The 16542-nt window shown below is 37.5% G+C and overlaps 1 protein-coding gene across 2 annotated transcripts in view; it reads left to right on the forward strand.

Annotated features, from left to right (window-relative positions):
• TRMT1L (tRNA methyltransferase 1L) overlaps positions 1 to 16542 on the forward strand; it is a 52084-nt gene that overhangs the window by 19015 nt on the left and 16527 nt on the right. For both annotated transcript variants that reach the window (XM_081824712.1, XM_081824713.1), the window contains 3 exons: positions 4244 to 4493; positions 4894 to 5106; positions 7175 to 7365. In XM_081824712.1, the coding sequence (XP_081680838.1) occupies positions 4244 to 4493; positions 4894 to 5106; positions 7175 to 7365 (654 nt within the window). The remainder of the gene's footprint in view (positions 1 to 4243; positions 4494 to 4893; positions 5107 to 7174; positions 7366 to 16542) is intronic.

Below are 16542 nucleotides of genomic sequence, written 5' to 3' on the forward strand. Positions count from 1 at the left end.
TTTCCTTCCCCAAATTAGGGAAGTTCTCTGCTGTAATTTGCTCCAGTATACCTTCTGCCCCTCCCTCTCTTTCTTCTTCTTCTGGGATCCCAATTATTCTAATATTGTTTCGTCTTATGGATCACTTATCTCTCGAATTCTGCCCTCGTGATCCAGTAATTGTTTATCTCTCTTTTTCTCAGCTTCTTTATTCTCCATCATTTGGTCTTCTGTATCACTAATTCTCTCTTCTGCCTCATTTATCCTAGCAGTTAGAGCCTCCATTTTTGATTGCACCTCATTAATAGCCTTTTTGATTTCGACTTGGTTAGATTTTAGTTCTTTTATTTCTCCAGAAAGGGATTCTCTAATATCTTCTATGCTTTTTTCTTTTTCTTTTTTTTTCCCTAAAGATTTAATTTATTTATTTGACACAGAGAGAGACAAGCAGGGGAGGGGCAAAGGGAGAGGGAGAAGCAGACTCCCGCTGAGCAAGGAGCCTGATGCGGGGCTCGATCCCAGGACCCCAGGATCATGACCCAAGCCAAAGGCAGACACTTAACTAACTTAGCCACCCAGGTGCCCCTCTTCTATGCTTTTTTCAAGCCCAGCTGGTATCTTTATAATGGTCATTCTGAACTCTAGTTCAGACATCTTACTAATGTCTGTATTGATTAGGTCCCTGGCAGTCAATACTGCCTCTTGTTCTTTTTTTAGAGGTGAGTTTTTCCGTGTTGTCATTTTGTCCAGAGGAGAATAGATGGATAAGAGAACAAAATGCTAACAGAGTAACAATGACCCCAGAAAAATATACGCTAAACAAATCAGAAGAGACCCGAAACCGGGAGAAAAGAAAGGGAAAAAAAAAAAAGAAGAAGGAAAATGAATATGATCAGGCTGGTTAATAGAACAGAGCCACACACTAGATTTTGGGTGTATTTTGGTCTGTTAGAAGAAATTGCTTCCCAATATTTTAAAGAAAGAAATCTTATATATATATAAAAAAATAAGGGTATGTACGATGAAGGGATGGAATATGACTGTAAAGATGAAAATTTTAAAAGATTTTTAAAAAGAAATTGTTAAGAAGTTGGTTGAAAAAAGAGAATGTGATCAGGCAGGAGACTAGGCCAACGTCTTACACTAGATTTAGGGTATATTTTGGTCTGTTAGAGGAAACTGTATCACAAAATTTTAAAGAAAAAAAAACATATATATATATACAAAAAATAAGGTTAACTACAATGAAGGGATAGAATATGACTGTAAAAATGAAAATTAAAAAAGGTTTTAAAAAAGGAATTGATAAGATGTTGGTTGAAAAAGGAAAGAAGAAAAATTCAACTAAAAAAATAGAAGAAAAAATAAAGAAAATTTTAAAAATTAACTTTGAAAGACTAAAGGATCATGGGAAAAAATCCATGAGTTTTATGTGCTGTGTTCCCCTAGTGCTGGAGTTCTGCCATTCTCATTGGTCAGTAAACTTGGTCTTGGCTGGCTGTTCTTGCTGATCTTCTGGGGGAGGGGCCTTTTGCCGTGGTTCCCAAATGTCTTTGCTGGAGGTGGAATTGCCCCGCCCTTGCCGAGTCCAGGCTAAGTCATCTGCTCGGGTTTGCTCTCAGGAGCTTTTGTTCCCTGCAAGCTTTCCATACAGCTTTGAAGGATAAGAGTGAGGAATGGCGGCCTCCCAATCTCTGGTCCAGGAGGAGCCGAGAACTCGGGGCCCCACTCCTCAGTGCGCCTCCAGGGAAAAGCAGTCAGTCACTCCCATCTCCCTGGTCTCCGGCTGCACTCTGTGCTCCCCTGGCCTGTGACCGAGTGTTTCTATCCCTGGCACTGGACCCTGTGTGGAGTCTCCAAACCCAGCAGATCCCTGCGGTGCGCTGCTGCGCCGCTCCTCCTGGGGGAGGAAGGAGAGTCTCCCCAGATCTGCCACTTGTTGGGTCCCTGCTGGAAGAGCAGTGGCCTGACTGTGCCGCGGATCACGGTTTATGGCAACCCCAAGCTGAGAGCCCGCGCCTCGGCTCCATCTCTGCAGCTGGCTTCCCTGTTCCGATACCTGGGAGCTCTGCCACACTCAGGCACCCCTGGTCTTTCTGTGACCCCGAGGGTCCTGAGACCACACTGTCCCAGCTAGGGTTCCACCCCCTGCTTAGCCAGTGGAGCGACGTTCCTCAGTGGAGCGGACTTCTAAAAGTTCCGATTTTGTGTCCCGCGGCTCTATCACTTGCCAGTAGCGACTGACGGAGGCTCCCTCCCCCGTGGTCTTATCTTCCCATATATCGCCTCAGATTCACTTCTCCACACATCCTACCTTCCAGAAAGTGGTTGCTTTTCTGTTCATGGAATTGCTGCTATTCTTTTCTTCGGTCTGTTGAGTTTGTAGGTGTTCTGAATGGTTTGGTAAGTATCTAGCTGAATTCCTGGGACCAGACGAAATTTAGGTCTCCTACTCCTCTGCCATCTTGCTCCTCCCTCCAACAGTTGTCTTTTTGATTGTAGCCATTCTCACAGGTGTAAGGATGATATCTCATTTTTATTTACATTTTATTCATCATTAGTGATGTTGAGCATCTTTTCATGTGTCTGTTGGCCATCTGTATATCTTCTTTGGACTCTTGACCATCTTCACCCAATTCTTCCACCCTCTATCCCCCCCCCACCCACATCTCACAGGTATAAGGATGATATCTCATTTTTATTTACATTTTACTCATCATTAGTGATGTTGAGCATCTTTTCATGTGTCTGTTGGCCATCTGTATATCTTCTTTGGACTCTTGACCATCTTCACCCAATTCTTCCACCCTCTATCCACCCCCCCACCCCCACCTCTGGCAACCTACAAATCTGATCTCTTTCTATGAGTTTGGTTTTTTTTAGATTCTACATATAAGTGCGATCATACAGTATTTGTCTTTCTCAGACATTTTACTGAACATAGTGCCCCAGTGGTCCATCCATGATGTCATAAGTGGCAGGATTTTCTTCTTTTTTATGGCTGAATAGTAATTTTGTGTGTGTGTGCATATATCACATTTTCTTTATCCATCAGTGGACACTTAACGTTGTTTCCATGTCTTGGCTATGGTGAATACTGCTGCAATGAACTATTTTGTCACCTGAAATCATTAAAGCTAATGTCTGAGCTTTTCAGTCCTTTCTTGTAATGTTCCTTTGTAAACTTAAATCAGTTCATAGCAGTCAGTTTGCATGCTTTCCCATCTCTAAAAATGTGAATATTAGGGCGCCTGGGTGGATCAGTTGGTTGGGCGACTGCCTTCGGCTCAGGTCATGATCCTGGAGTCCCGGGATCGAGTCCCGCATCGGGCTCCCTGCTCGGCGGGGAGTCTGCTTCTCCCTCTGACCCTCCCCCCTCTCATGTACTCTCTCTCATTCTCAAAAAAAATAAATAAATAAATAAATAAAAATAAAAATGTGAATATTAGAACTAACCACAAGCTTGTTATGAGAACCTGAAAATATTTGTAAAGACCGTGGCACATAGTAGATGTTAAATGTTTACGTTTATGAGGCACGTGAGTGGAGACTTTGGCCAGGACTTGTAGCACAGAGAGGGTTCTAATCCGCAGCGGCTGGGCCTGTGCGACCATCTCCTGTATTGCAACGAATGGCCCTTACAGCACTAATCCAGGAGGTGTAGGGAGCCTGTGAGGAGAGACTTTCTTTGTCTGAATTCCTGATCATTTGCTTACATATACAGAGTTGTTTTGTTTAATTCACAATGATGCTGTTGTACAGTGTTTGAAAAAATGGTTGAAAAAATGGTGGTCCACTAAAGTTGTTTTCGTATTTTGGTGCATTAGGTAAACTGCAGCAGGAGGAGTTTCAACTTCCCATCCCCCAAGCAGAGTAACTCCACTCTTACTCATATTGTATATTGGTTTCTCTGTAAGATTTTGTTTGAAAAAAGCATTCCATTGTAAGAAATTTTTACAAAGAAAACCTATTCCCCAAAATAATCAGAACAAATATGGTTATTTTATTTGAATACGTGTTACAGAAAAGCTTTAGAAAAAGTATTAATGAAAATCTGTTAGACACATTTTGTGTGTGCGTGTGTGTGTGTGTGGTAGCTTTTCTTCAGAGGCTTTGTAGTGAGAAAGTAAAAAAAGAATTATTTATGAAAATATTAAGATTTTGAAACAGTTTGGTTTTGTTTTTATAAAATATTTATTATATACTGTTTTTATTCTTTAATTACTATAATTTAAAATTCATTTTCCTTCACATTTCTTTTAAGGGATAATGGGATTACAATGGGCAAAACATCTTGGAAGTGCAGTTAAGGTTACAATTAATGACTTGAATGAGAACTCTGTGACACTGATTCAGGAAAACTGCCATTTAAACAAATTGAAAGTGGTGGTGGACAGTAAGGAAAAGGAAGAGAGTGATGATATTCTTGAAGAAGGAGAGGAAGACCTTGGTAATATTAAGGTGACCAAAATGGACGCCAATGTACTGATGCATTTGAGATCCTTTGATTTCATGTAAGTGAAAAAAATTTGCTGTGTCACTTTTTGTGTATGTGTGTGTGTGTTTGTCACTTTCTAAACTGGCCTGGATTTTTGGTGGGGGGACTAAGCCTGTTGTTTGTTTATTTGCATTAATACAGTTTTTTCCATTGGCCTAAGGAATGCAATAAGTACATTTTCTAGCATTTGAAATAAAATTCCCAGGCATGACAATTTTCTTCTAAGCCTGATTCACTTTTATATGTCTGACGTATCATATGATCATTTTATTACTTAATTTAAAAACAGAATTATATATTTAAAATTGATTTGTAAAGTACTTTTGAATCCATGGAATTTTATCATTAGACATAATGATAGTGGTACCATTTTGATTACTAGTAAGATTTTAAATATGTATTCTTTCTGATTTTAGACACCTAGACCCTTTTGGAACATCTGTGAACTATCTAGATTCTGCATTCAGAAATATAAGAAACCTTGGCATAGTTTCAGTGACTTCTACAGATATCAGTTCTTTATATGCCAAGGCACAGCATGTTGCCCGGCGTCACTACGGCTGTAATATTGTCCGAACTGAATATTACAAGGAACTAGCGGCCAGAATTGTTGTAGCTGCAGTGGCAAGGTACCAGATTGACAACAACGTACCTAGTATATTTGGGCATATGATAGAGATAATATTACAAAAAGTGCCAGTTGCATTTTTCAAAATATGCACAAAGTGCAAATTCTGTATTCGTGTCCATAATCTTGATTTGTTTGGTAATCTAACGTTTTTGTTATAATTTGATTTAAAAGTTTTGTGCCTAAAATAGTTTACTCTCCAATGAAAAGTTTTATTAAAATTAGTTTAAGAGAGGGAGACAAACCATAAGAGACTCTTAATCTCAGGAAACAAACTGAGGGTTGCTGGAGTGGGGGGTGGAGTGGGAGGGATGGGGTGGCTGGGTGATGGTGAGTGCTGTAAGTTGTGTAAGACTGATGAATCACAGACCTGTACCCCTGAAACAAATAATATGTTATATGTTAATTGAAAAAAAAAGTTAATAAAAAAATTAATTTAAGAAAGAAGAGATAAAAATGAAAGTTAATGTCAAATCAGTTATTTTAACAATGTAGGGTAGATGGGGGATAGCACCATGAAAAGAAAATGCAAACGTTGTTTTTAGATTTAGAAAAATTCGGGGTTTTGTGGGTGGGGTTTATTTTATATTTATTTATTCATTTTTAAGTAGGTGCCATGCCCAACATGGAGCACAACACAGGGCTTGAGCTCATGACCCTGAGATTAAGACCTGAGCTGAGCTCAAAAGTCGGACACCTAAGTGCCCAGAAAAATTTGTTTTTGTTTTTTTGGTGTTTTTTTAAGATTGATTGATTTGATTTTTTTTTTTTTTTTTTTTAGAGGGAGGGGAGGGAGAGAGCTCGAGCAGAGGGAGAGAAAAATCTCAAGCAGATTCTGCACCAAGCATGGAGCCCAGTGTGGGGCACAATCCCACAACCCTGAGATTATGACCTGAGCCGAAATCAAGAGTTGGAGCTCAACCGACTGAGCCACCCCAGCACCCAAAAAATCGTTTGTTTTATGTCTGTTTCATTTCCTTTATTTACATAGTTTGAATAAAATGATGGCTTTATAGGGGTGCCTGGCTGGCTCAATCGATGGAGCATGTAACTCTTGATCTCAGGGTCGTGAGTTCAGACCCCATATTGAGTGGAGATTACTAAAACAAAAATAAAAATAAACATAAATAAACTTTTAAAATGATGGCTTATAAACTTGATTCTGCAAAATGATCTTACCTACAAAACAAAAAGTTCTGTTTTTCATCAGGATTTCTAAACAGTTAAAGAAAGGCTTTTTCTTTTTTTGAGCACCCACTTTATTCAGAATATTCTGCTAGAAGAATAATATTATATAAATTGACCCTGAGAGTATAGATAATGCATGATTAGCCAGTTCGTTCACTAGCCTCAACACTGGGTTCACAGCATTTAGATTGAAATTCCTACCTCAACATATTACGGATTATAGTAGACTTCATATACCTTTGGTGTTATTCCTAACTATCTGAAAACTCTGATATCCAGTATGTATACACACCAAGGACCTATTGTATATACTTAAAAATGTTTATGATGTAATATCAGCAAGTTGAAATTAATACATATGAACTAAGTACATACAACTGCAGAGGGAAAACTAAGTACATAAATGGTGTATCAATTAGAATTTAATCCAGAAGTCTATAAAATTAATAGTGGCAAAAACTTTGCCTATTCATTTTTCACTGAACATTCAGCACATACTAGCCTGCATGTAGTTAGTCCTCAATAATCATTGTTTGGAAGAAGCTTTTATAGAAAAGAGTAGATAAAAAGGAAGAAGGGTGGTGGTGATGACAAGAAACAAAGTGACACTGAAAATCAGAGGATGTAGTCTTACTGAGAGGATACCATAATGGAGATTGTCTAGTTACTAAAGATTCTGCCAAGCATCCTTTGTTACCCATGTTTCAGTTTGTGTAAAAGTTACAGTAATGATTTTTTAAAAACACTGCTACTAAGAATTGAACTTTCCTTATTTTCCCATAACCCATCCATGGTTTCCTGTCCAGGTTAGTATTGTCAATATAATGCCAAACAAAGAAAAATGATAAGCCCCCAAAATAACTTGAAAAATTTCTTTCCAGAGCTGCAGCCCGATGTAACAAAGGCATTGAGGTACTGTTTGCAGTGGCTCTGGAACATTTTGTGTTGGTTGTCGTGAGAGTTTTGAGGGGGCCTACCTCTGCAGATGAGACAGCCAAGAAGATTCAGTACCTGATCCATTGTCAGTGGTGTGAAGAGAGAATTTTTCAGAAGGATGGTAATATGGTAGAAGGTAAATTCAGATTTCTCTTGACTGTATATTGTGTTTATGTATAAGCCTCCAATGAATAAGTCGTTATCACATCCCTAATTACACATATTGTTGTCCTTTGATTTTAAAGATTACAGTGCTAACTTTATTTCCTATACTGGATTTCCTTTCATCAACAGACAAGACATTCGTGTGAGTTTATTAAAGTTATTTACTCATGCTCTACAATTTATGCTCTCTAGCTCTGCCCTCTTTTGAAACATCTAGAAATAACTTAGTTTCCACTGTCACTAATTTTAGGAACATAAGTCAGATTACTTCTTTGTCTAGGGTGTTTCAAATCACTAATTTTATAAAAATAATTATCATGTTTCTGGCTTAATATAAAAACCATCCGTTATAAAATTCCTTCAGTAAACATTTACTGAGCCTCTACTATATGCCAGGCATGGGGATCAAAGAAAAAGATGAAGCTTATGCCCTTACAAAGCTGTTTCTGTTTTGCTTTTCTGGGGCATAGAAACAGATGCCCATTGTTTTCTGTTAGATTCTTGGCATGTTTTAGTATGGATTTTTAAGAATTCCTTACATATTAGAGTTTAACCCTTGTGATATGAGTTGCAAATATTTTTTCTCATTTTGTGACTTCTGTTGAAATCTGTTTTTTTTAATCTTTCATATGCAGAAGTTTGTTGCTGTTATAAAGTTAATTGAATTTTATGTATTCTGGATTTTGTCTATATTTAGAAAGAATTTTCATGTTTCTATATTCAGGGTAGGTTATGTTCTATTGAATAATTCACCTTTCTCCACCAATGTGAGAATACCATTTTTTTCTTATACTAAAGAATATATTTGAGTTTGTTTCTGGATTTTCTATTCTGTTCCAGTGGTTGAATATCTATTCATACACCTCTACTGCACTGTTTTGATTACAGAGGCTCTTTAGTGTTTAATATCTGTTACAGCAGTCCCTCTTCAAAGCTCTATTTTTGGAGTGTTCCTGGTAAAGGATCTTCCTTTTTTCTTAATAAAAGAGTAAATGAATAGACAGCTAGTATTTTATTTTGATTTTATTAAGGAGGATAGATACTGTTGTGATTTTCAGATTTCCTAATAACCTAGTATGCTTTTCATTTGTGCAAGGACTTTTGCTACGGTGTTAGTGAGAATGGAAGGCATCCTGTCATGTTGCTTTGGTTCTCTCTGGTCCTTTCTGATTCAAGCATGGATCTGAGATACCTATCGTTTTTCATGTTAAGAAAGTATCCTTCATTTCCAGTTTTATTGTATTTTAGCAAAGATGCTGAATTTTGTCATGTATTTCAGCACCTGTGGAGATGATTATGTGGTGTTTCTTCTTAGGTCTGTTGATTTGATTAGTTTTAATAAAATTTCCCAGTATTGAACCGTTCTGCCCTTCTAGAATAAACTACTCGGTCAGGAAGTATTTTCTTAAGATAGATTCTATTTGTTAATTTTTTAAATTTTGTTTTAATATTCATAAATGAGATGGTGTATAGTTTTCCTTTTTAGCATAATTTTGATTGGGCTTTGGAATCTGTTTAAACTTGGAAAGAATTTGGAACTTTGCCCTTTTTTTTCCTTTTTAGTTGTTGGGAACAGGATAGCTTTAGCTTTTCTGAATTATTTACATAGAGTTGAGGCAAGTGGTATCTAATGGTTCTTTTTAATTTTCTTGGTTTCTGTGGTTATATTCTCTTTTTTTAATTTTTTTTTTTTTTTTAAGATTTTATTTATTTGAGACAGAGAGAATGAGAGAGAGAGAGCACATGAGAGGGGGGAGGGTCAGAGGGAGAAGCAGACCCCCCGCCGAGCAGGGAGCCCGATGCGGGACTCGATCCAGGGACTCCAGGATCATGACCTGAGCCGAAGGCAGTCGCTTAACCAACTGAGCCACCCAGGCGCCCTCTTTTTTTAATTTTTAATACTTGTTCTTTCTGACTTCTCTCTTGACTACCTTAGATACTGGTTTATCTGTCCTATTGTTCATTTATTACCTTTCTTAATGTTTTACTTTTGTAGTAGTAAATATGTATTCCAAAATTTGAATTGTTTTGGTTTTAAGTAATATAGTTTGGCTTCTTGGCATCATAAATGAGGTAATCACCCTCCCATTTTCCATTTTCCCTTCCCAGTTTGTGCTCATTATACCATTTATATGTTATTAGAATATGTAATGTTTATATTCTATTGTGCCAATAAAATCTATACATTAAACGTGTTTAATAATCATCATCACTCTTTTTGCCATAATTTCTCTAATCATCTCTTAATTTACTAAATCTAACTTTCTGAGTTTAGTCAAGAGTGGGCAGAATACTGCTTGATTTCTTGCATGTTTAAAGCTCACTACCCATAGCCTTTATACTTAAAAGAGTTTAGAGTTTCTTTGAGTGCCTTGTAAAAGTGTTTATGTTGTCATCTGTCACTGAATATTATAGTAACTTTTCCTTCTTTCATGTGACATGATTATTTTGCCTGGCTGCCCAAAGGAATATTTATTTTTGAAGTCCAGTAACTTTACTAGGGTATATCTTTTTAGGATAAGTGTTCCTAAATCACGGTGTACACCTTCAGAGTTTCAAATCTTTCATTTTAAGAGAGTTTTCTTAAATATTTATTTAATTCTAATATTTGTCTTACCTTTGTATTATTATGTCTATGGTAGAATTCCTTAGCCTGTCTTTAACTATCATTTTATCTCTAGAAATGTTCAGACAGATTTGTAATTGTTTTATATTCTTCATGTATGGCCCTTTTACCATTATGAAATATCCATCTTTATCTCTGTGGTATTTGTCTGAAAGCTTATATTATCTGATATTAATATAAACACAACTTTGTAGTTACTATTGACATATATATTTTTCTCATCCTTTTACTTTCAATCCATAAGTGTCATCTTTTTAAAAAAAATTTTTTTTTAAGATTTTATTATTTATTTGAGAGAGAGAGAGGGATAGAGCACAAGCAGGGGGAGCAGCAGAGAGAGAGGGAGAAGCAGGCTCCCCGCTGAGCAGGGAGCCCGATGCGGGGCTCGATCCCAGGACCCTGGGATCATGACCTGAGCCGAAGGCAGACGCTTAACCGACTGAGCCACCCAGGCACCCCCGTAAGTGTCATCTTTGATCTTACTTTTTTATCCAGTCTCTTCATTTCTACCTTTTGATGAGAGTTTTATTTTATTTTATTTTTTTAAGATTTTATTTATTTGACAGAGACACAGCGAGAGAGGGAACACAAGCACGGGGAGTGGGAGAAGGAGAAGCAGGCTTCCCACTGAGCAGGGAGCCCCATGCGGGGCTCGATCCCAGGACCCTGATCATGACCTGAGCCAAAGGCAGACGCTTAACAATTGAGCCACCCAGGCGCCCCTTGATGAGAGTTTTAGACAGTTCCTACTAAATGTCATTATTGAAATGGTTGGCTTTATGTCCACTCTTTTGCTATTTGTTTTTATGTCTTTTACATCTTTTTGTTGTTCTATTTCACCTTTGTTGCCTTTTTTAATGTTAGACATATTTTTAGTGTGTCCTCTTAATTCCTCTGCTGATTTTTTTGCTATATATTTTTCAGTTATTTTCTTAATGGTTTCTCCAGGGATTAACAGTATACACCTTTAACTTATCTTGAGCTACCTCAGGTTAATATTGACTGAAGACTGACAAAAGCTAGCAACTTTGCTCTAATGTAATTTTATGTTCCTCTCCCCTTATAGGCTATTTTTGTCTTATATTAATTACATCTATGGTGATCCAATCAAACGATATAGTATTATATTTATTTTTTAAATATTATGATTTTCAAAGAAATTAAGACAGGAAAAGAGAGAATACACACACACACACGTATCTTTTATAGTTACCCACATAATTACCTTTCCAGTGCTCTTTAGTCCTATTTTATTCAAGTTACTCTATTTCATTTCCTTTCAACCTGAAGAACCTCCTTTACTATTTCTGCAACAGACTCTCCCAGTTTTTATTTATCTGGTGATGTCTTTATTTCACCTTCCATTTTAAAGGATATTTTTTCTGAATGTAGAATTACTGGCTGACAGTTTTTTTCTTTCAGCACTTTGAATATAAGCATTCCAGTGCCCTTTGGCCTCCATTATTTCTGATGAGAAGTCAGTCAGTCCTTGTATTTTTGTTCCCTTGTACTTGATAAATTATTTTTCTCTTACTGCTTTCAAGATTTTCTCTTTGTGGCTTTCAGCAGTTTAGTTACAATATGTTTGAGTGGATCTCTTTATGTTTATCCTAACTGGAATTCATTGAGCTTTCGGAGTCTGTAGATGAGTATTTTTCATCAGACGTAGGGCACTATCTTGCTTCTCCAACCTAAACCCATCTTCATCACCTCAAACTGGAGGCAGATATTGTCTGTAATGTACTAATCATGAATTAGAGTAATATAATTAGCTGTTTCAAGTACAATTTTCTAAACGACCCCTGCAGCTGTTGCTCTAGAGCCACTCCGGTTGCACTCATCTTTTCATTGTAAGTTCGAATATCCTCCTAAGGCTCTTTCTGCCTCTAATAGCTATTCTCTCCAGTGTGGTTTTCTTTCCAGTAGTATGATGTCTCAGCTTTTAGGCTTTCAGAAAGTACGGAACAATTTGGGATGTGTGCTGGCACTATCTAGGAATTATTCATAAAAGTATCTTTTCTGGGTCACCTGGGTGGCTCAGTCAGTTAAGATGCCTTCAGCTCAGGTCATGATCCTAGTGTCCTGGGATTGAGCCTCATGTCGTCAGGCTCTGTGCTCCAGCTGGGGGGAGGGGTCTGCTTCTCCCTCTGACTGCGAATCCCCCTGCTTGTGCTCGCACTCCATCTCTCTCTGTCAAATAAATAAAATCTTTAAAAAAAAAATCTTTTCTGTCATATCTAGAGATTTAGAATAAGAAGAGAAGTTGGAAAAAAAAAAAAGAAGTTGGGTTTCAATGCTCAGCCCACCATCCTAATCTTGTTTTTAATACAACAGAATCAGAAGAGTTAAAGAATCCACTCTGGCTTTTTAAAATACAGGTTTTTGGGGCACTTGGCTGACTCAGTCAGTGGAGCTTGCAACTCTTGATCTCAGGGTTGTAAGTTCGAGCCCCACGTTGGGTGTAGAGATTACTTAAAAATAAAAGGGGCGCCTGGGTGGCTTAGTCAGTTGACCATCCAACTCTTGGTTTCAGCTCAGGTCATGATCTCAGGGTTGTAAGATCGAGTCCTGCAGCAGGCTTGGGGTTCTCTCTCCTTCTCCCACTTGTGCACGTGGGTGTGTGCTCTCTCTCTCTCCAAAATAAATAAATCTTTAAAAAAAATAAAATATTTAAAAATAAATGAATAAAATATAATGCAGGTTTTCAGAAATATCTTTGATGAAACTTTGGAAAGTTTTGGTTCTCCTGGATAACTAAGAAAATGGTTTAGTGGCCTGTGGTTTCTTTTTTCATTTTTCCTAATTCAGGTTTCCCTCATATAAAAAATAATAGACATCCTAAGTGTTTAAAAGGATAGCAGTCATGTGGATTTCACCTCACATTAAAAAAAAAAAGAATCTCAGTGTTTCATTTTACCTTATACCCAGTATTACTGATGGTATTCTTGCCTTAGAAATGATGAATCAGTTCTTACATTGAATTGTTTATCTTTCATCTCTCACTGTATTGTGTTTTACATTATCAACAAGTAGCTAAAGTCAAATACACTCTGCCCAAATTTGATCCCAAATCCATAAAAATCTAACTCCTTTTCTTCTCTGACAGAAGTCTTTCATTTTGCTTTATACTTTTAGACTTTTACCTACAGTAGTTTTTTTTTAAACAAACATTTTAAAGGATTTTTTTAAAGATTTTTATTTATTTATCTGAGAGAGAGAGGGAGAGTGGCAGAGGAAGAGGGAGAAGTAGGCTCCCTGCTAAGCAGGAAGACTCCAATGTAGGGCCTGATTCTAGGACCCTGGGATCATGACCCGAGCCGAAGGCAGAAACCAGCTGAGCTACCCAGGCACCCCAAGGATTTTTGACTTAATAAATTGCTGTAAGGAAATGATTTATTTTCTGCATTTTGCTTGCAGTCAGGTAGGACTTAAAGAGTGTAAATGAGTATGTCTTTTAAAGAAGTCAGCTCACTTAGAAATTTCTATAATTTTATCAACTTGTAATACATCTTTTAAAAGTCAACTAGTTCCCTAGTCTTTTTTTTTATTTGAGAGAGAGAGAGCACAGAGGGAGGGGGGAAGCAGACTCCCTGCTGAGCAGGGAGCCTGATGTGGGGCTCGATCCCAGGACCCCAGAATCTTGACCTGAGCCGAAGGCATACACTTAACTGAGCCACCAGGTGCCTCAGTTCCATAGTCTTAATGAAATAAAGATCCCTGCCGTACTCCCTAAAGTTGTCAGCTAAAATCTCACAGCTGTTTCTTCTAATATTTACATCCCTGTTTCTAAATGGCATGCTTAAACTACCTATAACTTCCTTCCATGGAAGAAGAGTATTCAGCTTCTTAAACCAACCCAGTTACATGCATGTGCTTCCACTCTAGTGTTAGCTAAATCATTATTCAGTGTTTATATTTTTATAAATATAAAATTATTGTTCACAAGTTGTATTAGTTATCTATTGCTGTGTAACAAAATACTCCAACATTTAATGACTTAAAACAACAGTATTATCTCATAGTTTTTCTGAATTAAGAATCTGGACATGGCTTAGCTGGGTCGACTAGCTCAGGGTCCCTCACAAGGCTGTGGTTAAGGTGTTTGCCAAGACTGCAATCGAAGCCTGACTGGGGAAGGATCTCCTTACAAGTTTATTCACATGACTATGGCCTAGATTCAGATCCTTGTAGGTTGTTAGACTGAAGACCTCAGCACTTTGCTGGCTGCTCAGAGGCTTCCTCAGTTCCTAATCATACATTCCTCTTCATCCAGCAGCTCACAACATGGCAGCTTGCTTCGTCAGAATGATCCAGCAAGAACCAGAGAGAAAGCAAGACAGAAGTCATGGTCTTTCATAACCTAATCTAATACTATCCATCATTTTTGCCATATTTTAGTAATTAGAAATGAACTAGATCCAGTGATCTCACACTTGAGAAGAAGGGGAAGAAGGGGACTACACAAGCATACAAATACCAGGCGACAGAGGTCATTTGCTGCTATCTTAGAAGGCTGCTTCAACACAGATGAACCAGTTAATATGCCGCCATAATGTTTCTTTTTGTATGCAACTCTTTGATAACTCTGGAATTAATAATTACTGTTTTTGTTTCCTTTTTTGTATATGTTCATTTTTCATAATCCATTCCTAAACTCTGCTACAGTTTCAGTGCTTTCTATATGGGGTAAGTACATCAGGTAACCTTGGGTTCCAGTTTCACCCTGGAGACAGTGCTCCTGCTCTCCTTTGGGTGGTTTATTTTTAAGTCCACTGAAGGCCTTTAGCTGGCATCCTGGAAATTTGCTTTGGCTTTCTCCTCCTGATGAATCTCCTATATCTGAACCTTAATATATTTTTCCATTATCTTTGTCTGTTTTCTTGTTTTGAATGAGCACTTTTTTCTTTAGCTTCCTGAGAAGGATTGTGTGGCCACGTATAGAATTGTAGGTTGTAAATCGTTTTTCTTCAGAATGCTTAAGGTATTATTATTCATTGTCTTCTAGCCTCCAATATTAATATTGAGAAGTCTGCTATTCTTTCTTTTTTTTTAAGATTTTATTTATTTATTAGAGAGAGTGCACAGGAGCAGATGAAGGAGCGGGGGGTGGAGGGGCTAGGAAGAATCTGAAGCAGACTCAGCGCTAAGCATGGAGCCCAACTTGGGGCTCCATCTCATGACCCCGAGATAATGACCTGAACTGAAACCAAGAGTCTGACTGATGCTCAACTGACTGAGCCACCCAGGCACCCCTTTGCTATTGTTCTTATATCTAATCCTTTGTGATTTTTTTTCTCCTATGAATGGTCTTAACATATCCTTTGTTTACCCAATATTCTAAAATTTTGTGATAATATGTGTATTAATTCATCTTTTTTAGTTCACTGTCCCTGGGTAATCTGTGAGACCTTTAAGAAACTTGAGTTTTTCAGTTCTGGGAATTTTTTTTTTTTTTTAATTCCAGCATAGTTAACATACAGTGCTATATTAGTTTCAGGTGTACAATATAGTGATCCAACAGTTCCATACATTACTCTGTGCTCACTAAGACAAGTGCACCCCTAATCCCCTTCACTTATTTCATACATCTCCTGTCCCACCTTCCCTCTGGTAACCATCTGTTTGTTCTCTATAGTTAAGATTCTGTTTTTTGGTTTGTCTTTTTTTCTTCCTTTGTTCATTTGTTTCTTAAATTCCACATATGAGTGAAATCATATGATATTTGTCTTTCTCTGACTAGCTTATTTCCTTCAGAATTATACTCTCTAAATCATACAGGTTGCAAATAGTGAGATTTCATTCTTATGGCTGAATAATATTCTTGCATGTGTTTGTGTGTTTATCACATCTTCTTTATCCGTTCATCTATCAGTGGACACTTGGGCTGTTTCCATAGTTTGGCTATTATAAATAATGCTGCAGTAAACATAGGGGTGCATATATCCCTTCAAATTAGTGTTTTCATATCCTTTGGGTAGATGCCCAGTAGTGCGATTACTGGATTGTAGGGTGAACATAGGGTAGCTCTATTTTTAATTTTTTGAGGAACCTCCATGCTATTTTCCATAGTGGCTGTACCAGTTTGCATTCCCACCAACAGTGCACAAAGGTTCCTTTTTCTCCACATCCTCACCCACACTTGTTGTTTCTTGAGTTTTTTATTTTAGCCATTCTGACAGGTGTGAGGTGTTATCTCATTGTGGTTTTGATCTGCATTTCTCTGAGTGATGTTGAGCATATTTTCATGTGTCTATTGGCCATGCGTATGCCTTCTTTGGAGAAAGGTCTGTCAAGTCTTCCGCTAATTTTGGGGAAGTTATTTGGGGGGTTTTGGTGTTGAGTTATATAAGTTCTTTCTGTATTTTGGTTACTAACCCTTTATTGGATTTATCATTTACACATATCTTCCCCCACTCAGTAGATTATCTTTTTGTTTTATTGGTTGTTTCCTTTGCTGTGCACAAACTTTTTATTTTTAATTTTTTTTTATTTTGTGATGTTAGTCACCATATATTACATCAT

This window comes from Leptonychotes weddellii, chromosome 6, assembly GCF_054177405.1.
Source record: "Leptonychotes weddellii isolate Sample4059 chromosome 6, ASM5417740v2, whole genome shotgun sequence".
Classification (NCBI taxonomy): domain Eukaryota; kingdom Metazoa; phylum Chordata; class Mammalia; order Carnivora; family Phocidae; genus Leptonychotes; species Leptonychotes weddellii.